The sequence below is a fragment of the Patagioenas fasciata genome, chromosome 17 (genome assembly GCF_037038585.1).
Source record: "Patagioenas fasciata isolate bPatFas1 chromosome 17, bPatFas1.hap1, whole genome shotgun sequence".
In the NCBI taxonomy this organism is placed as follows: domain Eukaryota; kingdom Metazoa; phylum Chordata; class Aves; order Columbiformes; family Columbidae; genus Patagioenas; species Patagioenas fasciata.
Genome location: NC_092536.1, coordinates 5,282,957 through 5,310,452, shown reverse-complemented (window position 1 = coordinate 5,310,452; position 27,496 = coordinate 5,282,957). Strand labels below are relative to the sequence as shown.

The following is a 27,496-nucleotide window of genomic DNA, read 5'->3' as shown; positions in this document are numbered from 1 at the left end:
AGGGGTGCGATGGGGCTGAGATACGCTGCCCCCCCAAACCCACCACAGCTCCTTCCACTTCCTCTTTTTGTGTCTCTTCCTGTGCCATTATTAAGCCCGTTTTTCCCCACAGGCAAGCGAAGCCGTTTATCAAAAGCCTCCAACATTAGGTTAATGATTCTCAGCAAATTATTTCGTCCACAGCCCTGTTCATCCAGAAAATGGAGCAGAATCCCTGGATGTCCTCCAGCATCAGGGGCAACTCTTGGACTGCAGTGACCAGGACCTGGGGACAAGGTCTACTTGCCCACTGGCTCCCAGGGTGCTCCTTGTCCTGAAACCACCTCGTGTCATCGCTCACGTCCCTGAGGCCATGACATCAATTGCATCTCACCATAGGCAGCCAGGAGCAGATTTCTGTGCCAGCACCTGGACTGTGCAGCTTGGCTTCAAAATGCAGTTTGGCTCTTCTGGGAAGGGGACATGCCCTGGGGGTCAGGATGGCATTGACTGGGAGCGGGGGGAAAGATCCAGTTTTTTGCTTTCTGGGCCAAAACGCCGCTGTTGTTGCTATTCTGCAGCACTGGCCTCACTGGCATTCTCCGGTGATGCTGCATGCCTGGCGGGACCAGCAGCCGCTGCAGAGCCTGAATTATTCAGCTCAAGCAAGGTCCATTTGCTGATGGAGCAAACAAGGACTCAGGAGCAGGACTGAGAGCTTGGCTGTGTCAGGAAGCTGTTCCCTGGGTGAGACCCCTCAGCAGAGCCCTGCCGCCCGCCCTCTCTGTGCCGTGCAGGGCTGGGACACATCCTGGTCCTCAATATACCTACCAGTCCCTGGGATGCATCCCGGTCCTCAGCCTCTGAGTTGGTCCATGGTACCAGAAAAACGCAGGAGAAACCCCAGCCTTGTTGGCTGGATGCTGCTGTCATGATCTCAGCAGGAAGAGATCCAGGGCACCACTCCTGCCTTGCCCTGAGAAGTATTTGTCTGAAAAATATAAATAAAAATATTGGGGGGAAAAAAGGCATAAATAAATTGCTGTGTTTAAGAGCGTCCCTTCCCACGCTGAGGAAAAAACACATAAGTTGCCATGTTTAAAAATGCCCCTTTCCACATTAATTCTTTAAAAAAAAGTGTAGATGGATGCCTTCCTCCCTTTCACGAACTCATCGGCCCTTAAGGAGGTGCAGTTTTAGGTCACCACATTCCCATCCAGGCAAGGACTGACCTGTCCATGAGCTAAAGCAGAGTGATGGGTTTTCCCCCCACCCCAGGGTCAAACCATCATCTCCCAACCGTGGCTCTCCCATACTCTTGGCTGCAGCTAGTTGGCACCGGGGCAGTAATTTTTAACTCTATTTCAGCATAATTCCTTATCTGAATTAAATGTCAGTGCACTCCACCTCGTTTTCCACACCGCCTTTCTCCTCAGCATCCTACGTAGGACGTTAACAAGTGTTTTGAGTTGATTAGGAAAAGCAGATTCGGGAGATAAACTGAGATGAATAAACATTGCACCAGACTTGTTCACCCCATGGCTGCTGCAGGACTGAGATGTGGGAACTGGGAAGGTGTGGGGTGACCAACAGTGTCCCCACAGCACACAGGCTGTGGGGTGACTGCAGTGTCCCCCCGGCACCGTGCAGGTCCCCTGCCTGTTGCTCAGCATCTCCCCGGCGGCACCATCCGACAGGTATGTGGATCGCCAGGGCACAAACGCCGCCCCCCTGCCGTTTTTCAAACGATTAAATATAAAAAGGCCCAAGTGCAGCTCATATTTCAATGTTAATGTTGCTGCCAAATATTATCACATTGACGTCGCTTGTAAAACAAAAGCGATCGATAATGTTATATCTGTGGGAGAGCTGCTCTGGCACAGCATTAGCTTCACGTGCACTGAGACGTGTTACCTGTGCCTGCCGGCTCAGCACCAGAGCTCTGCACCCTGGCACCAGGGACTTTCTGGGCTTTGTTTTCCCTTTTTCTGGGCTTTTAATTTGGCAGAAGGCGAACATACTTTGCTTCTGCTTTCTAATGAGAGCTTCACCCAGCATGGGTGCAGCCCAAACTGTCCATGGGTGCAGCCCAGAGAGTCCATGGGTCAAGATGATTAACGATGGGGAGAGCACTGGTTGTTCAGGAGTTAATGTGTGTTTCTCTGGCCAGGAGGAGGGTATTTCTCCAGGTGGGGAGGAAGAAACATCATTTGGGTGGTCCAGCCCACAGGACCCCTGCAAGCCCCTTTTGCATCCTCCTGCTGCTTTGAGCAAATGCAGCTATAAAAACCCAACTGTTTGCCCACCGCATGCAAAACCTTGAGCTCCTGTCTCTCTGAATTATTCATGCTTGGCTCTGTTTTCACTACTATTAAAAAGCTGCTGTTGTGTTGTTCCTTTTTGTCCCAGACATTGTTCCAGACAGTTCTGCTCAAGCCCTTCACCCAAGAGCAAAACTGGGGCTCCAGATTTCGGTTCCTCGTGTCCAGGCAGCAAAAAGGGAGAGGGCGAGGAAGAGGAAGGCTGAGGAAGGACACCCAGAGCATGGTGAGCTCTTTCTGCTGTGCATGCGGGTCACATGCACAGGTGCCTCATGTATAAATACTATATATTCAGTATCTGTAACATGTTTTGACCTGTTTTCCTCTGGCCTGGCAGAATAGCTTTCAGTAAGGCAGGCTTCCCTGCCTAGTTTTCCTCCCTAGTTGTCCCAAAAGGTTTGTTTCACTGGAAAACTTCCCAGCTACTTGATCAGAGCAAATTTGCAAGGCCAGGCCATTAAAAACACCCCCAGAGTAGCAAACAGTGAGGGATGAAAGCGATGCCTGTGCATGAGCTCCAGCAAGGTGAGGGCAAACCTGAGTGTTCATTAACACCGTTCATTAACACCCTGTCCTTGGGGACAGGCAGAGCTTTGGAGATAAGGCACATGGCTGGGACAGGCTGAATTTTGCCCCTGGAGATCCCAACCGCCTTTCCCAGCTGAGACAGAGTCATGCATATCTTAATAATTTGGATTTTAAAAGGAAAATGCTCTTTGTTGGCAGGCTGAATAAAACCCTGATTTACTGAGGCTCTTGAGATCTTGGCCCCGGGTTTCCATGGCAGGGCTCTTAGCAGGTAGATAACAATCGAATTCAGCTCTGCCTATCTGGCCTTGAATTAGTAAGGCTGACCCTCTGTCTGGGATCAAAGAGGAGTGTTAGAGACACCCGCGAATTTCTGAGGCTCCTTCTTACTCAAATTCAGCCCATTCTGTTTACAAATCCCTGAATGCTTCTCTTCAATGGTAATTCTCTCTGAGCCAACAGTATTTTTTAAAAAAAACCTTTTTGTGTGCCAGCACTTCTGTTTTCCAGTTTTGACCTGATCAAGATGAGTCTTTTTTGCTTTGACAGTTTTTGGAAGGAGCTAGTTTGTTGAGATTTTTTTTTCCCCACAGTGATTCCACAAAAGCTGAGAAATCAGTTATCTCTGCAACCCTAATGGATTCAGAGAACCTGCTCAGCTCTTTAAGAGCCCATGACTTCAGCTTCCAGCTTGGCTCCAGCTACTTAATTCAGCTCTGAAGGCAGGTGCTGGGCTCCTGCTGCTCCATCTGCCCAGGGCATCGCGATTAGGTGAGGGGCTTTGATTCATTGTCCAGCATCCCCAAAATGTACCCAACATGTGCCCTCTGCATGTCACCTACCTCATGGGGTGAGGATGCAAAAATGGGTTTGCATGACCCTCTGTAGCGGTGACACCCTGGTGAAGCTTCCATGACACCACACTGCTTCTCAGCTCCCATCCCCTTCCCCACCAGGCCCACTTCCTGCAATAAACTGTTCTCAGCTTATATTAGCTCCACCTGGATCACAGTAAAAGCCAATTTTCCAGTTCTGCCTCCGCGCAGCTCCATGACATGACGGGTTGTATCAGCACAACAGGGAGCCCCTGCCCACCCCCGCAGGGACCAGGGGCCAAAGCAGCAATTTGAGCCTTGCAAAAGCTTCACGGACAGAATTTTCCCTTTTTTTTGTTTTTTTTTTGTTTTCTTGCTTGCTTTCTGCCAAGCCGGGCCCACTTGCAACCATCCATTTTAATCCTAATTAATTAATGAATCTGCACTGATTGGATTAATGGAGGTGTCACCAAGGTAGAGACAAGCTCAGCTCAACCTTGGCAGGTGGATGCTTTTAGGAAAGATGAGTTAAAAGTGATGGCCTCATTTTGAGCATCACTACAGGGGCTAGTACCCAGCACCCCACCTCTAACACCTGGCTGTCCCCCTGGGCTGCATCCCACCATACATGTTCCTAATTAAATTCCACTTTCCCCTCCCAACTGGGTGATGTTGTCCAGCATGAGCAAGTGGGCTGGGTGTGCAATTAACAGTTACACAGTTTAATTGTGGTTGAGCCCGGCATCAATCCAGTTCCCATGTGCCAGAATACCCCTCCCAGACCAGCGGCACCAGTTAGTGCTGTTGCTATGCCAGCACTGTCAGCTGGAAGCACATCCACCTCTGCTTGTACAAGAAAATCAGAATTATGCCCAGTTAATATTCAGATTAATCAAAATACTCCACTCCCTGTCCCAATCATGCTTGCTGTTTGCCTGTACATCCTTTCCTTTGGTCAAAGCGCAAGCAGCATCTATCAGAATTGGGGATTTATGGCCGCTGCCAACCACATCCGCTCTCCAGAGGCAATAAGTTATATTCCTATTACTCAGCATGTGATAAAAAAAAGGCTGATACTTATTCTTTGGATTTTCCTTTCTCAAGAAAGTCACCGAAACTCACACAACCACTAAAACGTGGCTCTGTATTTCACAGAGATGTCACCGCAGCCACCGGCTCAGCGGGGATGTGGCAGCAGCCCTGTGAGGTGGTTGGGAGCAGGTGAGCATCACTCGGGCATCTTCACTGGCATCTCCTGCTAGGGACCCAATGTCATCCTGCAGAAACAAAACAAGCCAAAACCTCCATTTCCCACAGAAAAAGGCTTGGTGGCCCCCTCAGACCCCACCGCAGACTGACTCCAGCCCCATGGTGGCTTGCAAATGGTTCTGCATTGGGCTAGCAGCCCAGAGGAGATGCTCGCCCCAGCTCTGTGCATCTGAGGGAAAGAATGAGAGTTTATTTTTAGGCTGAGAACCGATGGGATGAAAGCCATTGATCCAAGCTCATAATTACATCGTTATCTGTGCCCTACGAGATAAAGAGATTTCTGGCTGCAGGCTTTTTGAAAAGCTGAGTTTGAAAGCTGATAGAAGAAGGATTTCTTTAGTTGAGTTTCTTTATTTTTTAAATGAAACGTTAAATAGCAAAAATTTGCTTTGTTTTTTTGTTTTTTCCGCTGAAGATGAAAAAGCTATGGAAGGCTTCTCTCCTGCTCAGTGCAGCAGGAAAGCTTCAGTGCCCTCCTGACACCTGGGATTGTGCAGGACATGTTGTGAGAGCTCCAAAACCACCCATTTTATGAATTACACCCCAAGGAGAGAGGTTAGAAGAGAACAGCATAGGGTGCTGGCATGGGTTGGGTCAATGGGTGCTGCCATGGCCTTTTGGAACAACGTGCATCTTGGAGAAGAAACATTTGGCCATATGCTGTATTTACATCTCCTCCTCAAGGACAGGAGCAGGAGCCCAAAACTTTGTCAATGTCTTCAGCCCAATGCTCATTCATCCAGAGAGGTCTGTGCCGGTCACTGGTCCTGTAGCTTTTCCTCTCTGATTGTCCTGTCCACTCTCCAAGCCCAGCAAGGGACCTGCTCCCATGTCAACTGCTCGGCGTGCCTGCTGTCACCATGTTGTACAGCCCTCTCAATGCACAGCAAATCTGTATTGATTTCAGAACAACTAGAGCTGTAAATTACTGGTCACGGCTGGCTTGGCCAGTCCCGAGATGAGAATCTATTGATTGCACCAAAAGTCTAAATCTAATGAGCACACAAGGAAACCGGTTGGAACAGCAGAACAATTCAGATGTTCTGAGATGTAATTAAAACTGTAAAGCTACCTACAAAAGCAGAACATGCAAATAACCGTCCTGATCAAGCATAATTTGCAATCCAAGAGCTTCCTTTTAAGAGAGACTGAGAAGAAAATGGAAGTAGAAATATCAATCAGGGGGAACAAAGGACCCTCACTTATCCCCATGGATTCCTCAAAATGCTTCTTTCTCTCTTTTGAAGCACTTTCCATTCAGGACTTCACAGCCTACCACAGCTGGCACTGCCTTGTCTGTGATTAATCAAGACAGCATCTTAATTGCAGGGGATATGGGGGATGCTCGCTGTCGTGCTCAGCCGAGCCGGGTGGCCAATACATGGGGACCTCTTGGCTGGGACCTCTCACCGCACCAACACTGGGCAGCAGTAGAGAGGAAAAATCAATGGGAAGCTCTCATGCTGAAAAACACTAATAAAAAGAAGTTAAAGCTCAATTTTAAGGCTGCTAGACATCTCTGGGAACTGTTTTTTCAGAACTACAGTTAGCACCATACAGCAATTTTAAATATCTTGGTGATTTTCTACACCAGTCATTGCTGCTGGCTCTTATATGTACAAGTCTAAGTGGTATCTGATTTGCTATTCTGACTTTTTTGCTCCACAATGAGGCCAGGTGACTGCTGGTGGCTCAGGGGAGGAAGGTGGACCCTGGTGTGCAAGTCTCTGCCAAGCCAACTGCGATTCACTGTGCTGGCATCTCCTCAGCATAGACATCTCAGGGGGTTTTAACTGCCCGCAGACCTCTCTTGAAGAACCACCACTGGCCTGGCCTTGGGGAAACCATGGGTTAAACCTGTGCTGTTGGTGCAGCTCCACCACCCCACAGAAAGCTGTCATCCACAGAGGCTCAGCAACACTTTGCATGAAGACTGTATTTGGGGGGCCACCACCACAATGGGTGCTACTGAAGGGCTGAGGGGTCCAACCAGCAAGATGGGCGATACTGAGGGGATCCCACCACCAGGATGGAAAGTGCTGAGGGGGAAACCAGCCCTGGTCACGGGCATCCTTCTGGCACCTCCTGCCTGTCCTTCCTGTGCTATACCTGGAGCATCAGTGACATGCATCGTGGTTTCTGGGCATCGGTGCCAGACCTGCCATGCAGCCTTCCTCCACGGCTCGGCTCCATCCCCACAGGTATGTGGAGGGTGTGGGTGTCATCAGAGAGATGAGGCCACCACCCACGTGTGTCCCCCTGCTCAGGACTGGGCCACAGCCTCTGTGGAACCACCATCTGCTGCCATCCCAGGAGCTCCACCATCCCAGCGTGCCCTTCCCTGGGGCCAGCACCTGATGATCTGCTAGAAATTGAGTCTAAAAAATGCCAACAATTTTTTCAAAAGGTGATGCAGTACCCAGAGAGGGGTGTTGTCCTCCAAAAGGAGCTACACACACACAGGGGGAAGAGCTTCTTCTCCCAAAACCTGGGGAGACAGGCTGGGGCATGAAGAAGGGCACCAGAAGGTTGGTTTTCCATTGGGTGAGTTTGCTTTTCAAGGGGACATGTAGAAGCACCAGAGCAAAGCAGCAACCCCCTCTGTGTGTGCCACAGTCTTCCCCAGCAGCACGTGTTTGCATTCAACAAGGCATGAAAGGGGAACCCATGGATGTCTCACCTGTACATGAAAGATTTTAACCCAGATTGTCCCCTAACACTCATGTCATCCCCATTACCCCCCATGGGTGCAGGACAGCCGAGCTGGGTCCTCCCCCTACAGAGAAGCAGCTGCACCCACCGCTCCAAACTCCTCCTCAACCTCCTGAAGCCAACACAACTTGCCAGCGCTCCCAAACCCACCGCAAATCCCCACCACCAGGACAACCACCCACCCCCACCAGCCCATGCAGGAATTCCCATAGGGAATTAAACAAGCCAAAAAAAGACCATGGCTTTTTTTTGTTCTTTTCCAACAGTCTCACTTTATTAGATACCACATCAAGAGAGGATGTTGTGCTGCATGCAGCGGAAGACTGGAGTATTTCTAGTTCCTGTGTAACATTTTCTTTTTCTCTTAATAGTTGTAAACTGATATTTTGCTGTAAAATCACTGCATGCAAGTTTGAATGCAAACAGCAGTAGAAGAGGCTTTGTTTTTTTGCACCATTCCCAATCCATATGTGCATGCTTTATTTACAACAAAGTCATTCAGGGCAGAAATTACCATCAGAAAAACTCAAAAGAGGGTGGCAAATGGAGATGAGAACTGTGGCTTGCACAATACCAAGAGGGGAATTGGCAAGTTGCACTTGATGGGTGCAAAGAGATGATTTGAGAATCGTTTGTCTGAAGAAAAAGCAGGCTGAGCAGAGAATGTCAATACAAGACATAGGTAAAGGCAACCTGAATTTAATTGTTCTGCACACACAAAGGAGGCTGGGTTGCTGCAGGTCTGGAATAAATTAAGGAATTGCTCAGATATTTTTTTTTTTACTGTTTCTTTTTTAAAGGTAATTTCATCCCCAGCCACACATTTCCCCAGCACAGCTCAGAAATGCGCTGTGCCCAACTGCTGCTCCAAGAGATACAGGTAAGGGCCATGCAGAGGGTTTTAGGCAGGTCCATCACTCTGGAAGGGATGAGCGCAGCATCCTAAAGCTGAACAACCTCTGCAGCACCAGACACAGAGGGAAAGGACCCTGAAGAACCAGGTTGGTCCAGTCTGGGTCCTTTGGATGGCCTGTGCTGAGGGCAGCATGGCTCGGGGGCTCTGGGATGTTGCACTTACTGGTGCAGAGTTGATAACTGCAGGAAAGGGAGGGGAAAGCTGGTTTTGGAGCATTCTCTCCCATTGCACTCTTCACGCATTGTGCGCCAAACAGCTCCTATCCCCATGGCAATGTCACAGGACTGAGCCTGGGGTGATGGACGAGGATGCCCAGGCTGGTTGAGGTTTGCTTTCCCCATCTGTGGCCCAAGGTGGCTACAAGGAATGCCCAGGAAAAAAACTGAGCTCCTCGGATGTGCCAGCCCTGAGCTGGGGCTGGGCTGCTCCATGGCAGCAGCATCACTGGGCATGCAGAGGTTCCCATCACACAGAGACATGGGCATCACTGCAGAAATCATAGCCCGACGGGGATGCTCACTCCAAGTCAGAGCGAATTCTCCAGGGGAAAGGGCGAGGGAAAAAAATAATTTAAAAAAAGAATAATAGCAAGAATAGGAAAATAACTCATCCAATTCAAAAGAAAGAGCTCTGCGGTACAGCTGAATTGAGAACACAGCACAGGACAGCACACCAGCAGACTACAGCAGTGGTTGCAAGGGATATCGTGGGACAAGAGTGTGACCCAAAGGGGCTGGGGTTCAGGTTTCGTACAACATGCGCAGCGTGTAACTGACCCACGATATATTCCAGTAGTGCTTATAGTGCTGCTATCAACATTACTATGCTTGAGCTTGTCCAGAGACAGCAAATGGTACCAAACCTGATCAGGATCAGTCTGAGAGCGTCGTGACTCTCCTGCTATCGGTAACAAATAAAACATTGCCAGACAATCATTAAAGCGCAAGTTGTTGAAGACAACAGTTCTTGTGGAAATTTAAAAAAAAAAAAAAAGAAAAGACAACCCAAAGTTGGAAGACCTCTAACTGTTCCAGCTAATTCCAGTATTTGCGGTATTTTAAAGCAACAGTCTTTGCACACACCAGCTAGTTGGTGGGAAATATCTTCTCCCTTGGCTTCCCTCCTGCATGGGGTATGGCAAAGGGCTGGCAGCAGAAAGGGTCGTCTGAGGGGGCCCAGGGACCATCCTCGGGGTTCAGCCCGTCACTCCTGCGTGGCCAGGCTGTGAAGAGGAGGTAGTCACAAGCGTGAAACACGGGCGTCCTCCTACAGCAACGGAGCCTGCGAGCACCTCGGGCAAGAGAAACCGCACGTGGCGGCTGGAAACGAACACAAACTTCAAATCTCTGTCTCCCCGCGAGCATGGAGCAGCTCTCTCTTTCTCGTTATCATTACTGTATCATTGATGGATCTCCTCAGCAAAGGACGTACCACAATATTGCTCAAATGTACCAAACTAAAGCTCAAGCAGGACTCACAGGATTACATCGGTGACGCAGTCTTTAGCCTAATCACGACAACACAGACACCAGGCTACGCTCACGACCCACACCAAAGCCAAACAGCTTTTTTTCATTATTGCAACTGAGGTATTGATATCACACAAGCAGAACGGGCCGATGCTCCGACACCAGCGCTGGATCCCCCCCACGCCAGAGCAGAGCACGGCCGCGCCAATGGCCACGCGTCCCACTGGGAGAGGAAGGAGCCACGAGCTGGTGGCAATGGGACGAGGCTGGAGGGACACGGAGCATCACGCACACAACAGGACGGCTATCACGGCGCGCGTGAGACTAGTGAGAAAGAGGAACAGTCGGAGGATAACTATTGCTTGGCAAAAATTACACACCAGGATAATTCAATGACACTCCCCCTTCAAAAAAAAAAATACCCCAAACCAAAGGAAGTGAATAGAAAAGATGCGGGTTAGTTTTCAGGTGGAGGTGAGGGCGCGGAGGATGCTCAGAGGAGGCAGAGGAGCGTTGCTGCCCCGGGACCAGCGGTGTGGAGCAGGGCATGGCTGTGCTGGAAGACAGACATCAGGGATCTACAGGGGCCTGGCAGAGGACGGGGCAGCGGCTCCCTTTAATCACTGGCAACGTGGTTCTCGTTCTGGAGGGTGTGCCAGCGTTCGATCTTCTTGTCCTTGTTCTTCAGACATTCATACCAGTGTTTCAAGCGCTCTCCCTTAGCCGTAATGCCAAGCTGGCAGCCCCCTGGAAGAGAGGGAGAAGAGACATCATATTTAGAGATGATGCTGATGTTCCAGAAAACCATTTCTACGGGGACAGATCCCACATTTGGGCCATTCCTCTCCACCTCCTGGATCTAAAATGTGGTGGAAACGACTTGAGCTGCACAGAAGACCCCATGAGATGTGGGAGATGGGCAGTATGCTGGGTATTTGATGACCTGACACAACCAACCAACCAACCTGTGTGGTCCCACCTGGGGTTCCCCACAGGGCAGGGGACCCACATGTCCCTCCTGTCCAGCCAGCAAAATATAGGGCATCAAAACCAAAGCACCAAGACTTGCAGCTCACCAATGTAATCATTCGATTTCCCGATGTCGTAATCCCAGACAGAAATGTCCAGTGACTTCTTGGCCAGGTCACTGTGTTTGATATCATAGAAGAACTCCTGCAGAAGGAGAACACCCACATCACCCCAGCATCCCAGGAAAATACTCCCGGCAGGTAAGGAATTGCAAATTATCTGTCTGTACAGCCTGAATTCAAAATCCAGTGAGAGGACATTTAAAATACACAAATGGAGAGTTTGTCTTCCACCCCCGCTCCTGCACAACACAGTAATTAGCTAAGTTGATTTAATAATACAGAAATATAGATTCAGCCTTACTTCATTAAACTCGGGATTCAATGTTTTCTTCTTGATCTGTGTCTTGTGCTTGGCCTTTTTTCCCATGTCAGGTTTCAGCCACCTGGGGGCAACAGAAAACAGCTCAAAACACAAGTGCAAGAACAGGGCGAGTTATAAGCTTAAAAAAGCGAGGTTTGGGGCTAGAAAAAAGCACCTGGACATATTTAAGGCAAATAAATAGGTTACCCAGGGTCCCCATCCTCTAAAATTATTTAAAACAAATGTAAAATTAGTAAAATCCTGAATACTCTTCCCCCCCCAGCACCCTACACCCAGCACCCACTTACAGCTTCACAAAAGGGTCCGAGTATCCGTTGGCGTCCATGGCTGCCAAATGCACACAGCGCACGATGCCGACGATCAAACCGCCCTGCTGGGTGCTGTACATGAGGGACACCAGGATCTTCCCACGCTCCTCTATGTCCCCACCACGATCTACCTGCAAGAGGAAGCCACCAGAGATCACAGAATCATTTTGTCTGGAAGAGACCCTCAAGACCATCGAGTTCAACCATTAATCTAACTCTGGCACTAACCCATGTCCCTGAGAATCTCATCTCCGCATCCGTTCAACCCCTTCAGGGATGGTGACTCCACCACTGCCCTGGGCAGCCTGTTCCAATGCCCGACAGCTCTTTCCAGGAAGAAATTGTTCCCAAGATCCAACCTCAACCTCCCCTGGCGCAACTTGAGGCCATTTCCTCTCGTTCAATCACTTGTTACGTGGGAGAAGAGACCAACATCCTCCATGCTACAACCTCCTTTCAGGGAGTTGTAGAGAGTGAGAAGGAGATGGGAACACAAGAGCTGAGCAAGGAAGATGGTCAACTGCAGAGCAGATGGGACAAGGTGGATACAAGGGAAGCTTCTATCCCCATGGAAGGGCATGGGAAAGGGGCTTGTTCATGAGAGATAATAGGTGAAGCATGCACAGAGCATATCATCCTCCAAGGACTCTTACCTCCTCTTCATACAGTGCCATCCCACGGGATGAGCCGGTCGTTCCGGCACGCTTCATCTTGGATGGGGAAGGGAAAAAGAGATTGCCATGAGTGACTTCTGGAGTCACTTTCCCTGGATTCCCACCATGCTTTTCTCTCCTGGCCTTGAAATGTCACATCATGGGTTGGAATCTAACTCCTAAAGATGCCAGTGAAGTCAGGCACCTGCAGTTCTTGGCTGGTTCCAGCTCCAAGCTTACCACTCGCCATTTGTTGGCAACCACAACATTAACGGTAGAAAGAAACGTCACATAAACTCACCGGTATCACTCTCTCCAAGCAGATGTTGAAATTCTTTTTCTGATTTGCTTTGAGTTTTTTCAAGGAAACTCTAGTTTCTCCAATAAACTCATTGTGGCCAAATTTGTCTTCATCACACACTGAGATCCTGAAGGAAATAAGAAAGGTGAACATCAACCAGGCTGGAGCAGGACCTGGCTCCATAGCACAAATCCACTCCTGCAAGGTGGACACAGCAAAGCACCATCAAAGCTCCCATCCACCTGGCTCTCCTCTGATCAAAAGCGGTTAGAAAACAGAACTTCTCTTTTGCCAGAAAAACAACAACATTTTTAATATGTGCTCTGTGATGGGGCAAGAAATCAAAACATGGACGTTTCTTGTAGGAATGAAATGCCAAAAATTTGAGAGACATCTAAATGTTTTGCTGCAATACTGTCAAATATCATGCACAGATATGCAACACACAAGTCTCCATGCTGATAACAGTAATGCCAATCATTTAATATTAAATTATAGGGTTAAAATGCCTTTTTTTCCCTCATTTCTAAAAAGGACCATCAAAATCAGCATGCTTGTTGGAGGATGTTGATTTTGACCAGAAACTCTGCATTTCCAGATGCTCCATCACCACCTGCACTTTGCTGCCCTCCCAAGGCTGCAATGCTCTGTGTGAGGACACCCCCAGCCCCCATCTCACCAGGGGACACCCCAGCTCCTCTACTCGCCTGAGGGTTTTCCGTTGCATGTCCTCGTCCGTGATGCCGTGGTACACCAGGGTCTCGTTCCACACCGGGTTACGGGTGTTGCGCAGAGTCTTCGTTCTCAGCTTATTTGACTGTGGCATCAGAGCAAAACACAGCGCAATTACACCCCTGGACTCCTCCCCACCTAAATTTAGGCTCCTGGCAGAGCCTAAATGAGATGCTCCATCATCTGTGGCTCACAAGAGGTGGTTTGACCAGGGCATGGAGGACTCTGCAGGATGTCACCGCTGCCTGCTGATGCCGTCGCACCAGTGAGCCATCAACCCAGGTGAGCATCACCAACCCAACAACATGGACCTTTATGCCAGCACTGGGGACCCTGTCACCTGCTGTGGCCAGGACAGCTGTCACCACCCAGCTGTTTTCACTGTCTGGGGTCTAATCACTCAAGGACACTTGTACAAGAAGAAGTTGCACAGGTGAGGCTGTGCAGGGCTTGGGTAACAGGTCTCATGGTTCTAAAGGAGGTGACAGCTTGGGAAATGAGGAGCTCTGTCACTTGTTCATGTGTCTTTGACAAACACATGTGCACAACAACAAAAAAAAAAATTAAAAGATCAGCAAACAAGAGAGCAATAGAAATCAAAGCACTTCCCAAGATCACGACACTTTGATTTACTCTGCACAAGACCAGAAAGCCCCTGCACATAAAATAAACCTATAAATAGAAATCTCTGTTCCATCTCCAGCCCTAAATGCACCCAAACCAGGCAAAGCCTCACCTTGCTGGCTCCAGGCAAGAGGTGCAGCTTGACATACGGATCTGCCAGGCCATTTGAGTCCATTGGTTTTAAGCCCTAAAAGAGAATAAGTAAAACATGGGCATGAATGCTCCTCAAGCAGAGGCAGGGAAGAGGGACAAGCCACCCACAAAGCAACTCAGTCAAGAGAAAATGTCTCCATCAAGCCAAGAGCATGCTTGTTCTCTGCCCCCAGCAGGCGTAGATTACCACAATGTGCTGAAAAATCAGGTTCACTCGAGGAAGAATCCCACAGATCTTCCTAGCTGGGAGCCAGCCAGACTTAAATCAGTGAAAAAAAGGGGAAAAGGGGACAGACCACTTACTTTGGCCTTGATGAGGGTGCAGTGCAGGGAGCTGTTCTCCTGGTCGTAGAGCAGGCTGAACTCCAGCGCTCCCAGCGTTGCTGCCAGCCAGGTAGAGGAGGAACAGTTGGAAACAAGACCTCATTAAAACCCCAGCTAATAACTGTGTTTAACCAACCCTGATTAGTAATAATTAGAAAGATTTGCAGTTCAAATATAAAAGCAGTGTTCGCTGTGGGCTCTCCTTGCCAGAGACCCCCAACCTTATGGTGTGGCTGACAGTTCCGCAGCAACCACGTCCCCAAAATCCCACCTTAGCCAAACAAAAACGCTCCGTCTGGGCACCCCGGATACATACTGCCTTCATCAGAGTCGTAGCTGTTGGCATCCTCCTCCTCTTCCTCCTGGGGTGGCTGCCGCGGTGGGGCAGCCGGTGCCGGGGGGACAGCAGGGGGCTGTGGGACGGTGGGGGGCTGCCGAGCTGGCCGCTCCTCTCTGGTGGGGGGCACAGCGTAGCCCCCTCCTCGCTCCTCCCTGGCGGTGGCGCGGGCCGGCTCTGGGGGTCCCAGCGGTGGGCTCGCTGCGGGAGGGACCCCATTAGCCCCCGCCAGCCGCTGCCCCCCAGCCCCTTGGAGGCAGGAGGATTTTACCTTGTCTCTCTGGGAACCGGCTGGCTGCCCCAGGACCTGGTCTTCCCGCTGCTGGTGGCACTGGGGACAGATGGAGCTTTACTGGGGTATTCACCCGACTGATGCTCTCCGTCCCTTTCACACCCCAGCACTGGCCTGAGCAGGGGGGTCTCTCTTTGGGATGTTCCCCCCCAGGGATGGAGCATCCTGGCCACATCCCCATCGCATCCTACCTGCGGGTGCTGCTGGACCAGGAGCTGGACTGGCAGCGGCTGGTGGAGGTGGCCGCGAGGCTTGGAGGGAGTTGGTCCTCTTCACGCCTGCAAGGAGAGAGGAGAATCAGCAATATTCACAAAAAAATAAAAGAAAACAGAAATTTACAATGGCTCAGAGCACATCAGATTCTCATGAAATACAAACAACATCCCCAGCTGGGCCCCTGCCAGCGAAACGCGGCTCCCACAGGCAGGGTTGGCCCACGCCTGCTTCTTTGGCAGCACCTCGTGCGGCACAGCAGCATGAAACATGCTTATATTTGGGGTCCCAACGTGGTTGCACTTCATCTCTGCTTCAAATTGGCCTGGCACGCACTGAGCCTGCTCCTTTTTTCACCTGCAGCTCTCACATTGCACATGAAGCTTTTCAAATTCACATCCCTCCATAGGTCATAGGATGCACCTTTGCTGGGAAAAGTACAGCAGGGTCCTGCCTCTCCTTCCCACAAGCAGGGAAGGGATCAGAGATCCCCCTCCACAACTCTCCGCAGTCCCACCAACACCCCAGAGTCCCCCAGCACCAAACCCCACAGAGCAGCATAAACCAGCAGGCGCTGGCGCTCTGCAATGTGAAATCCCTCAGCACCAACGAGTGCTGCACGTTGAGTGGAGACCACCCCGGTACAGCTGCCAGCTTTGTGCACCCCCAGCCCTCTCCTCCCAAACACACAGAAGCATTCACAAGTGTGCACAAGCATGCAGAAGTGCAGGTCTCACCAGGGCTCCTGCTGACCCCGCTCTCGGTGGTGTAGTCGTGGCTGTCTGTGTCCCCACTGGTATTTTCGCTGCCGCAGGGACCTGCTCTGCCTTCGGCCGGCTTGCGGCCAGGCACCGTGGAGCTCCCCCGGGCAGCTGCCACTGCGCTGCTGCCTGCGGGGAGAGCGACACAGGCAGCAGTGAGGACCCATCTGTCCCCAAAGGTGGACCCTAGAAGAGCTGCTTGGGTGATGGCCAGTCTGGGTGTCAGTGGGAGGAAGATGAGAATGGGTACGGCCACTGCAGCATCATGCCCAGATGCTTCTCTGCGCCATCCAACCTGCACAGGCTGGTTGGGAAAGCCCAAAGGACACGGCAAACCATGGGGACACCAGGAGATAGGAGAGCCCCACAGGAAAACAAGGACAGAGGCGTCCATCAGTGCCCGTCAAACCCTAACGGCATCGCAGCTCCACGGAGCCTGGGGAAGAGGGATCATATTTTCTTTTTGCTGATCATCTTCCATTTATTAGCAAGACAAGGGCGACAGCTGCCTGTGTCTCTCCATCCATCCGTCCCAGCAGATAAATCCCAGCCGCACACGCCAGGGTGCCGGGGTTGCTTCATAGTGATGAATTGCAACCCACAGATGCGATGGAAAAAGGTCTCAGTGCTCACCTGGCTTGTGCCGAAGACGCCAGGGATAAATCTTTGCTGTGACATAAATGGGATGTTTATCCTTGGCTGCGCTCTCAGGGTCACTGGGCACAAGGATAAAGCAAAACGCAACAGATTGCAGGTGGGGATGAGGAGAGGGGGCGAAAAAGCCATGATGCTGAAGAGGAGGGAGGGAGGAAGGGAAACGAGCATCCACAACCAGGAGCCTCGTGGTGCAGAAACAGCAACGCAAGAAATGTTTTTCCAAAGGAACTTTAGGAAAATCACAGGTATGTCACAAGCATGCCCATGGTCAGGAGGGACCTGCAGAGCCTGGCAAAGCCTCCCTGGTGTGCAGGCGAGCTGCTGGCTTTATAAAACCAGTCTGGGTTTGGGCCAGGAAGTGTAACAGCACCAGTGACCACCACGATTAAATAGTCTTAATTAAGTAGTTTCCCCAACTGCGGCTCTATGGGAAGATCAAGATCATTACTTGGCACGATCAGGCACAGCGATTTGTGTCCTCAGCCCCTCACTGCCTTTGCCACACAGCGAGGAAGAGGAGAGCAAGAGGAGAGTTTGCAGGCACTGAGCTGCTCCCAGCCTCATCATTGCCCAGGCGGGAGCAGCTGGTGCTGGAGGAGGATCAGGTAATCTCATTGCCTTGGCACACCGATGCTGAACTGTGAAAATGAGGGTTATTTGTAAAAATTAACTCAAGGCTGAGCACAGGGCACCGGCACCAGGAGCTTCGGTGGGGAAAACCCACCACGAACAGAGCAGCTCGGCTGCTCCACCCCTCGCCGACATGCACAAATCCCCCATGAGCCTCCTAAAAAGTTTCCACAGGAGGTTTTCTAAGGACTGCCATTAAATAACTAGAAAAACACCCATCAATCAGCATCAGGAAATGTCACCTATGGCGGTAATTCTACTCAGCACTCAGCACTCTGCTCAGCTGCTCGAAATTGCAGCATTTCAGCCCAGGCGTGTGCAGGAGGTGAGGAAGCCCCAGAATAACTCGGTCCCCATGTGGTGGGTGGCAGCAGCAAGAAGAGGTCTTGCCGCTGCCAGCTCCCGCAGGAACAACCCATGGCGACAGGAGGAGGGAGAGAGGGAGCTCAGCACCCAGGCAGTAGCACAGGGGAGGGCATAATGCCAGTGCTTACCATCAAAGTCCTGCTCGGCCGGGGGCCCAGCATCCGCCTGGCCTTGGAGGGCACAAACAGAGCGAGAAGGGGTGAAGCTGCAGCCCACCCATCCCACCAACACCAGCCTGGGGCTGTGCCAACACTCCTTCCCCACATTTCCTTATTTATTCTTATTTTTTTCTAGGCTTCTGCATCACAGTGTTCATTCCCAGGCATTGCCCAAACTCCCAGCTGGGCACCCCAGATCCCCATCCAGGGCTGGGGATGCTCAGGGATGTCCCTGCAAACCCCATCCTGACCTGGAGAGCCCTGAGGAAGCCTCCACAGGGAAATTTCTGCACCATTTAGAACAAAGGCAGCAGCTACATGAGTCCTTTTGCTAAGGGTCGCCCTTGCAGACAGTGGGGAGGTGACCCAGCACCTCGCTGGTGGAACCCCTGCCCCTTGAACAGAGGGACAGGGTCAGCACCTGCTGTCACCTACCTCGGGTGGGTGCACGGGAGGGGAGTTTCGGGTCCTGGGTGGGTGGCTCCGATGGGCTGGGCTCGCTCAGGGCTTGGGGTCCCTTGTTCTTGCCGACGGGCATCGGCTGGGGCAGGACTTGCTTGGGCAAACCCTTGAAGAACCAGGCACCGGAGCGTTTCCACACCTGGGCGTGCAAGAAATGGGGTGGCACCCACGTCAGGGGGGGATGCTGGGTGCAGACCAGGCAGCCTTCATCCCCGTGTCACTGGAGTCTGCCTCCAGCAGACAACACTGAGGATGTGAAACCCCCAGCACCCCACTGCCCACCCTGTCCATTAATTAACTCTTTGACTTTCGCACACTGTAGGTGGCAGGGAGCCAACATCTGCCCACAACGGCCTCTTCAACCCCAAGACTTTGCTTTTGAGGAAAAAAAAAAAGTGACACTTTATCTAAAAACCAAGATCATCCTATAAGAACCAGACGCAAGCAACTGGGTGAGGTTCAGCGGGGACGGGTTGGAAGTCCCTGGGAGCATCACCCAGCCTGGAGCTGGTCCCATCTCAGAGGTCTGGGGTGGGGACAGGGACCATGTCCCCGCTCCAACAGGAGAAGCAGCCGGTGCCGCGCTCACCTCCCGCTGCTCGCTGCAGATCTTGCAGAGCCAGATGGCATGGGGCCGGCTGTTGGTGGTCTCCACCCCGCACTTGGTGCAGACGTTCTGCGGGGAAAACAAAAAAAGCAAAGCATCAGGTGGCAGCAGGAAGTGAAAGGTCCCACTGCACCAGCATCACTCCTCAGGAGTGTGAGATTAATGAGAGACGGTTAATGAGAGCTCTCCCAGTACAAGCATCAGAGACTGTAGGATGTGCCATGTGCAGAGGGATGCTGGGTAATCATAGAATAGAATAATTTTGTTTGGAAAAGAGTCTCAAGATCATCAAGTCCAATTGTTAACCCACCCCTAGCACTGACCCATGTCCCTGAAAACCTCATTTCTGCATCTGCCCAACCCTCCAGGGATGGTGACTCCAGCACTGCCCTGGGCAGCCTGTTCCAATGCCCCACAGCCCTTTGGGGAAGAAATTGTTCCCCAGATCCAACCTCAGCCTCCCCTGGCGCAACTTGAGGCCATTTCCTCTCGTCTTGGTGCTTGTTCCTGGGGAGCAGAGCCCAACCCCCCCTGGCTCCAAGCTCCTTCCAGGCAGTTCAGAGATCAGAAGGTCTCCCCCCAGCTCCCTCAGCCGCTCCCATCACACTTGTGCTCCTGCCCCTCACCAGCTCCATTCCCTTCTCTCAACTCGCTCCAGCACCTCAAGGGCTTTTTCTCAGCATAAGGAGCCCAAAACTGACCCCAGGATTTGAGGTTTGGCCTCTCCCTGCCCAGTTCAAGGGATGGTCACTGCCCTGGTCCTGGTGGCCACACCAGTGCTGGCACAAGTCAGGATGCCGGTGGCCTCTTGGTCACCTGGGCACAAACATTGCCACATACACCCAAATATCAAGGTGCTTGTTCTGGCACTGGGGAGGGTTTGTGGGCGCGGGGGGCTGCAGCGGGGCGCTGCCTCACCTTCTTGCAGTCCTCGCAGACAACGCAGGCAGATCCCCGCGGCCCCAGCTGCTCCCCGCAGAGGATGCACCGGTTCACCCCGTCCCCCAGCACGCTGCGGCGCATGTCCTCCAGCCGGGTCATCAGCCGCCTGGCAGAGAGGGGACAGGGATGTCACAGCCGGGACGCAGGGTCCCACTCCCCGGGGCAGCTGCTGCCTTTGGTCCAGCCACCGGTGTAGTTTCCAGCAATCCCTCCTCTTCCAGTGATCAGGGGAAAAGACACATCCCAGGGGACATGTCAGAGTATTATATTCCCTTATAGCTTTATATTGCATGACTCTTAACTTCCACCGACATCACCACAGCTCCTGCATACACACACATTTGTAAAATCCATCCAAGTTAACACCTTTGCACAAAGCGGTTTGGCATCAGTGAAGCGGCTTTTTGCCCCCCCCGAAATGGAAACTTTTCCACCCAGTCCCAGTGACTGCCCATGGAGGAGCTGTGAAAGGAGATCTTGGAAGGGCTCTGGCGGGAGGACTGGATAAATTAATTAGTTTTCTCATTTTCTAAGAAAAAGAAGTTGCATATAATTTACTTTATGGAAATTCTTAGCCCTTTGAGTAAGATGCAAAAAGCTCCCTGGAGAACAGGTTGTAAAAATACATCTGCTTACTGCAAAGGTGAAAAAAACCCACAGTTAAGCAACTTCTGAAAAGAAAAATAGCAGAGGCAAAAGCAGTTTGCAAAGCAGGAGCAAGTTGCCTGCCGAGCACCCTAGAGCGAGTTGTACGCTCAGTTAACCCAGAATCCTGGCCCTAAAAATAGCAGTAGAAGGGAAAAAAAGGATGCAGTATTTATGCCATTCAGGGAGGAAGGAGAAGGAATGAAGAAAAGGAGGAGGAGAACCAAGCCCACCAGAGAGAACCGCAGCCCCTTGCCTGCGGGGCTGCATCCGCTCCCTGACCCAAATCTGACAAAGCCTGCCATAAAAAACACCCAACGTTTAAAAGACATTTTCCCACATGGCTGATGACAGCTTCAGATTTACGCCAGCTTGGCTGCCGGCACCTCGGAATCGCTCACAAGCAATATCTGAGCTCCCCTCGGCGCAGTGGCCGCTGTGGTTGGTCTGCGGGGCAGCCGGCACCCCGTGGAAATGCAATGGTGTTGACGTGGGTGCTTGGTACAGGGATAGCAGCAAGAAGGGAAAATAATAAAGCATCGTGGAACGTGCAACCTATTTGTCGGAGACTCACTGCAGTCAATGGAAGCATGTCGAAGCGTTTAATCCAGCCCAAAGCGGGGACACGGCTCCACAATCCAGTGTGTGTTATCCGATCAAAGCCACATTATCACAACTACTCATTGAGGTGGAAGACGCTGGCCCTGCTAAAACCCACCAGAGAATTTCCTACCCCAACCTAGGCAGGGGCTGATCTCCCTCAGCGCTCAGGGCTGGGGATGTAGAGGTGCCTCCAGAGGGTTATTCATGAACCTGCAGCCCATTCCCAGCAAGGAGATGGGAAAGCTGGACTAGGCTGGACTGGGAAATCTGGGCTGGGGAGCCAGACAGAGCCAGCAGATGGGAGAAATCGCCGTGTTCACAGCTCTGGTGTCACCAGACGGGCCAGCCTGAAAGTTCCTCTGGTGTCATCGCCTGAAGTTTCAGCAGTGACACAACCACCAGCTCTCTAAACACAGCAATTCTGGTTCTCAGCCTGAGCCGGTTTGTTTCCCGAACAGAACAGTTTTCGTTGAAAAATAACATTCTCAGGCCATAGCGAGGTGCTTTAATGCCTTTCCACTTTGCTCTTAACAGGGATGCTCTGTGAGCCCAGCTCCCCGCTCCGACTTTATTCTCAGCTCTCTATCCCTGCCCCCGAGCATCTGCTCCGTGCTGTGCAGACGATCCACGGGTGATTTCTTCCTACAGAATAAATCAGCTGCTAAAGCATCGTCTGCCCGTGGTGCCTTCCCAAGCTCCACAGCCGACAGACCCTGCTGCAAACACGTGATTTCAGGAGTCGCATCATCCTGCTAATGATCGGTCGGCAATGAGCATTATTCCACTTAGAAACTGGAAAGCAGCTGTTCCTAAAAGACTTATTTAAAAAATAATAATAATCATACCATAGTTGTTTCCAGCCCACGTCCCACCATGTGCAACATGGGGTCCCCACAAAAAAGCCCCCAACAGCAAATAACCAATAACATCCAGCTTCTGTCGCAGCACATCGCTCCCACCTGGGCAGGGAAAACGTTTCTGTGGCAGAACCTCTATTTTCCTGGCAGTGAAGCACACGTACAAGCCCAGATCTTCCGCAATTCCCCCACCCTGTGCTGCAAGAGCTCTGCTCCAAGAGAAGCAGCTTCCAGTTGGAAATCTGCAAGCCCAAACAAACTTATTATAGAAACTAGAACAAATGGCACAATCAAAGCAAAAGGAAAAAAAATAAAAGCCTTTGCATTTTAAAAGATTCATTATTTAGCTGCTGCAAAATCTTTCCCAGTCTCTCATTTACCAGAAGTGGCTCCTTAAGAGGTTTTTTTTTAACCAGTGGAAAAGCTCCAGCAGTCAGTACACACACCTGTGGCACCAGTTTCAAGCAAAGCATATTTGCTTAATTAAAACACCCGTTCGAGCCAGAGAAATGGGGCTTTTTTACCCTCTGATTCAAACTCTGCTTTGAGAAGACTGTCTAAAAATTGAAATCTTTAAGTTCTGGCGTGAACCTGGCAGAAAGAGGAGCTGGGCAAGGGGTACTGCACTGAGACCCAAAGGCTGGGAAGCTCCTGAGCAAGGTGAGCAAAAAGCCCAAATTTCTCTTTAATTTCACCCAACACCACCCTCCACGCATGGGCTGGTCACTACCCAGTAACCAGAGGGATGGTCTGCGCTTGCCCAGGAACCAGTTCAATGCCTTCTTGAAAGCTTTGCTCTCCCTCTTCCCCAAGATATCATTTGCTTCTTATTTTTATTGCCCACAAACCAGCCATCCAATCCATCCCTCTCCCCTGCACATCTCTAGGACCACAGCAACATCTTCCTCATCATTATGGGCGCTTCAAAGTGCCCATTCCTCTGTAAGACTGACTTCAAAGAGCAGGAAATCTGCTTCACATCGTTAAAATATGGGGGAAAAAAATATAGAGGAGTAATGCCCCACGGAGCAGGAGAGCATCCGTCATCTGCCGGAGAAATCGGGATTAGTCACCGATGGGAGCGCGATATAAGAACCGGTTGATGCGCTATATCTGAAATGCTTAACGTGCACCTGAGATAACAGTAATAAAACAGTCCCCCGATAATATAATGTCTGCCTGGCCCCAGAAACATGGTTTGGAAGAGAAAGATGAGCAGCCCCAGGGCAGCAAGGGCTGGAGGAGACGTCCCTGCCTGCTCCTGCCCATGGCCAGGTGGGGAAGGGCTGGTGTTGTGAGGAGGAGCTGCAAATATCACAGGAACAGAGATGAGTTGGGGCTGGAAGGGACCTCTGGAGATCACCCAGTCCAACCCCTGCTAAAGCAGGGTCACCAGAGCAGATTGCACAGCATTGTCTCCAGAGAAGGAGACTCCACACCCGCTCTGGGCAGCCTGTTCCAGGCTCTGGCACCTCAAAGGAAAGAAGTTTCTCTTCATATTCAGAGGGAACCTCCTGTGTTTCAGTCTGTGCCTGTTGCCCCTCATCCCATCATTGGGCACCTCTGAAAAGAGTCTGGTCCATCCTCTTGAGACCCACCCTGAGATATTTATCACATTGATAAGAACCCTCTCAGCTTCTCCGGCTGAACGGCCCCAGCTCTCTCAGCCTTTCCTTGTCAGAAAGATGCTCCAGACCCCTCAGCATCTTTGTAGCCCACTGCTGGACTCTCTCCAGTAATTCCTTGTCTGTCTTAAACTTGGGAGCCCAGAACTGGACCCAGTACTGCAGATGAGGCCTCACCAGGGCAGAGCAGAGGGGGAGGATGGAGAGCCAACCTCAACCTGCTGGCCACACTCTTCCTCACACACCCCAGGTACCACTGGCCTTCTTGGGGATTTCAGGCAGGTGGAGAGTCCCACAGGGACACAGCAAAGGCTGCTCAATGGGCTGTGGGACCACGTTAGATAGGATAGAAACCCGCACTGCTACAGCATTTTCTCTTGCACAATCCAGGGTGGGACAGAGTCACCGGCGTTAAGTGCTGATGATCTCGGGAAACAAGATTTAACAGCAGGGCAGGCACCAAAGAGTTTGTTGTGTTTAAATATTCATCGCCACTCTGCAGAAATGAATGGCTAAAGATGTGCCTAATGGGTTTTAAACGGCGTTGGGGAGGACATTTAGTGCAGCAAATGTAGAACTGCTGCACGGGGAGGGAGAAGGACCTGATCCGTGAGGAAGGACCTGACCCAGAGCACCCCCAGCCCAGTGGGGATGGACTCAGCCACCACTTATGTGGCAAAAAAATGCAAGTAAAACACAAAGGAGGTCAACAACCGCCTCCAGAATTAAGCACTGACTCGGCTCTTTGGGGAAATCATGTGCCTTAAAGGGCTGAATATTAAATTAAGTCTAATTTTAATGGTATAAAAGAGACAAGAAGCCAAGCTACAGATTAAAGAACACATAATTAAAATCAGGATGGAAAATTAGAAGCAATTTTCTTGCCTTACAAGCGCACAGGTAACTAAAGGTAAAGCATCTTCTGAGCTTTCACAGGTAGACTTTTGAAGCTCATCCTGCACCGAGAGCCTTTGCTACGGAGGGAAGATGCCTGAGGAGGCTGAGGGATTTGCGCATTTCCGCGTGTCCTGTTCCATGCTAGTGCATCCCTCCAGGTGCTCGCTGCCTCCTGTGATGTGTCACAGGGGAGTTGTTATTGTGCAGGCTCATCCCAGCCTCAGAAAGAGGAGAGTAGATTTTTTGAGGAGGAAATAAAGATAAAATAAATCTTTCAGAAGCCCATGAGTGGTCTTCTGGCCATGAATTAACTTGATCTCTTCTAGAAGCTGGCAGCTCAGGAGACATTTCCGTCTGCCTCCAGCAACCACCCTGCCCTTCCTGGCCCTTATTTTGGTGTTGTTTGAACACGAGGAGGAAAATATGAGCCCGTGGTCCCCACAGAGCATCTCTGCTGCCCGCCACTGAGGTTAATGACTTAATCCCCTGTGACTCCAGCCATCTGCTCCAGCACTGTGCATGTGTCATCCCAGCAATCAGCAGCCAAATTAAAAAGTAATCCTGCTCGATAGCTGGTCCACTTGGAGGAAAGGTGAGGGACTAACCCAGGGAGAGACAGTCAAACCATTGCACTTTTAGAGGGGCCTAAAAGTCAAACCATCACACTTTTAGAGGGAAGGGGATAGCTGCACCCAGGCAGGGGCATGGCCAGATCTGGGAGCGATGTGTCACATCAGCCCCAGGAGAACCAGCTCTGTGCCACAAGGTGCTCTCCAGAAACAGAAATTTCTACCTTTGGGCAGTTTAAGATCTTTTCTTCAATGCCAAGAGCACAACAGATCTCATTAGGCAGCAGAGCAGACTCGGTGGGTGATTGATGGCACCTAATTACAGGTACATAACAGAGCCAATTAGTGCCTGCAGGTGCTCTGGTGTCAGCTGGGAGGAATGGGCTCCTCATGGGCCACAGCTGGAGCATCACCAGAGCCCCACAGGGACCCCCGAGCACGCCCAGGCCAAACAGAGAGGGAGAAGGGATGAGAACGGCTCCATCCCTGCCGTCCTCCAAGTCCTTTGCCCCTGAACTGCCTCAAAAGGATTATCCTAATCCCCTGGCAGCTGTAAAGTCCTTCATCAAGTCACACCCAACACACTCTCGCTGTGTAAGATGATTTCAGCTCTTATTATCCTTCTCTGTGCTATGAGACAATGACCCAGCAAAAAAAGGCGACACACACCAAAGTGTCCCTTGTCCTACAATCCTCATCAGCATCCAGAGCACGTATCCCGCGGGCTGCCATCCACCCCTGGTGCTAAAAATACTCTTCGGCTAAATTAATTTGAGCTGGATTCGACACGAAGCCCGATTTCACAAACACCTTCTTGACAAGTAGCATCGATTTGTTCCCCCCCTTGTCCCGGCTGAGGGGCTCATGGGATGGAGGGATGCAGCAGAGGGGACACGAGAGGGCAGGAGAAAGGAGGAGATGGATGGACACTAAATCAGGAGGAAATTCAAGGCTCTAGGGTGACCAGCAGCCAGCACTTCATGATCGCTCAGGTATTATCTGTGAAGCTCAATCCCTCCAACCCAACCACTTATGAAGACAACTCCAAGTATTTACTGCATGTTCCCCCTTGGGAAGGCACATTCACTTCAAGAAAGCTATTCTTTATATTAACCAAAATCCAGGTTTGTAATGGATCTTCCTTCTTTTCCTCTTACAGGAATAGAAAATCCCAGAAAACCACAGAAAACCCAGCTTTCCAGGGGCACCTCCCTAAAGCAGCCTGTCCAACTGAGGGACACAGTCACAACCGCTGTGTCTCCGCGAGGTGCCAGCCTGGCAAACCCGGATTATTTTGTAATATAAGGAGCTATTCTGGATAATGTCCGAGCAGCTCCCGCACGGGTGGCTCTGTACAAGACTGATATAGCTGCTGTCCCGTATTTCTGCAGCTGCACATCCTACAGCTCTTGTTCTGCCAGCCAACAAACACAAAGGAGCTGGCACAGCTCCTGCGACGCCTCCGCGCAGGAGGAAAATCAGCTGCGCCTGCACATCCGCCAGCTCCGCTCCGAGTACGGCACGGAGTCCTCTGCCCAGCTTTTTCATGAATGGGGACGAGAAAACCTCCTCCTCCTCCTCAGCTAACAAAGGTAAAAGGGAGAGTTTCTGCAGGTTTGCAAACAGCTGCAGGGATGCACAACGCAAACTAAAATCTCTCCCCCACTGCTGAAGTTCATTTAAGCATGATCCAAAGAGCATCACGTTTGAGAGTAATTCTTATGAGGCTGCACGTGTGCAAAAAGCTGGGGAAAACGCTGTTTGTAAGCACTTTTCAGGAATGAATCACCACCATTCATAGCTGCTTTCACCTGGTTCCTGCCAGAAAGGCGGCAGAGGCAAGCGTTGCATGTTGTACCAATGCCAATTGGGAGCAGCACACCCGTGGGGCACCCACCGAGCCCGGGCAGTGCAAACAGCCTCGGCTCTTCACAAACCTGCTCCTAACTAAGCATTTCTAAAAACAAGCAAACAAACCCAGCACTTAGGAGGCAACAGGTTGCAGCCACCGAGGAAGAGCACATGCTGCAGCTGGAGCACCCTGCGCTGCATCGCGAACGCACACAGGGTATTTTGGTGGTATTAAACAGCCGGGGTGATGGATTAAACCTCCGGTTGTGGTGCTACGCTTTGCATGTCCCTGTTTGCCAAGCAAAGCTGACCCCAAAGTATGAGAGGGGCTTTGACACTCTCTGAGGCAGCAGAATCACAGCATGTAAGGGACTGGAAGGGACCTCAAAAGAAAGTGCAGTTCCTGCCTGGGCCTGAGTATTTTCCCTGCAAGGGGCAAAAAAAAAGGCAGTCGGTGCTTAAGCTCAGCAAGAAGAAAATGCTCCTCTGTAATGAAAAAAAGGCAGG

General features: G+C 51.1%; 1 protein-coding gene across 2 annotated transcripts in view; it reads right to left on the bottom strand.

Annotated features, from left to right (window-relative positions):
* Positions 1-7,873: 7,873 nt before the first annotated feature.
* RPH3A (rabphilin 3A) overlaps positions 7,874-27,496 on the bottom strand; it is a 31,130-nt gene continuing 11,507 nt past the window's right edge. For both annotated transcript variants that reach the window (XM_065851905.2, XM_065851906.2), the window contains 16 exons: positions 19,919-20,048; positions 18,983-19,069; positions 18,367-18,532; positions 16,097-16,249; positions 15,338-15,424; positions 15,126-15,185; positions 14,834-15,055; positions 14,497-14,576; positions 14,153-14,227; positions 13,392-13,501; positions 12,685-12,811; positions 12,384-12,440; positions 11,710-11,861; positions 11,402-11,483; positions 11,086-11,182; positions 7,874-10,756 (listed from right to left, as the gene is read on the bottom strand). In XM_065851905.2, the coding sequence (XP_065707977.1) occupies positions 10,626-10,756; positions 11,086-11,182; positions 11,402-11,483; positions 11,710-11,861; positions 12,384-12,440; positions 12,685-12,811; positions 13,392-13,501; positions 14,153-14,227; positions 14,497-14,576; positions 14,834-15,055; positions 15,126-15,185; positions 15,338-15,424; positions 16,097-16,249; positions 18,367-18,532; positions 18,983-19,069; positions 19,919-20,048 (1,816 nt within the window). In that variant the 3' untranslated portion in view covers positions 7,874-10,625. The remainder of the gene's footprint in view (positions 10,757-11,085; positions 11,183-11,401; positions 11,484-11,709; positions 11,862-12,383; positions 12,441-12,684; positions 12,812-13,391; positions 13,502-14,152; positions 14,228-14,496; positions 14,577-14,833; positions 15,056-15,125; positions 15,186-15,337; positions 15,425-16,096; positions 16,250-18,366; positions 18,533-18,982; positions 19,070-19,918; positions 20,049-27,496) is intronic.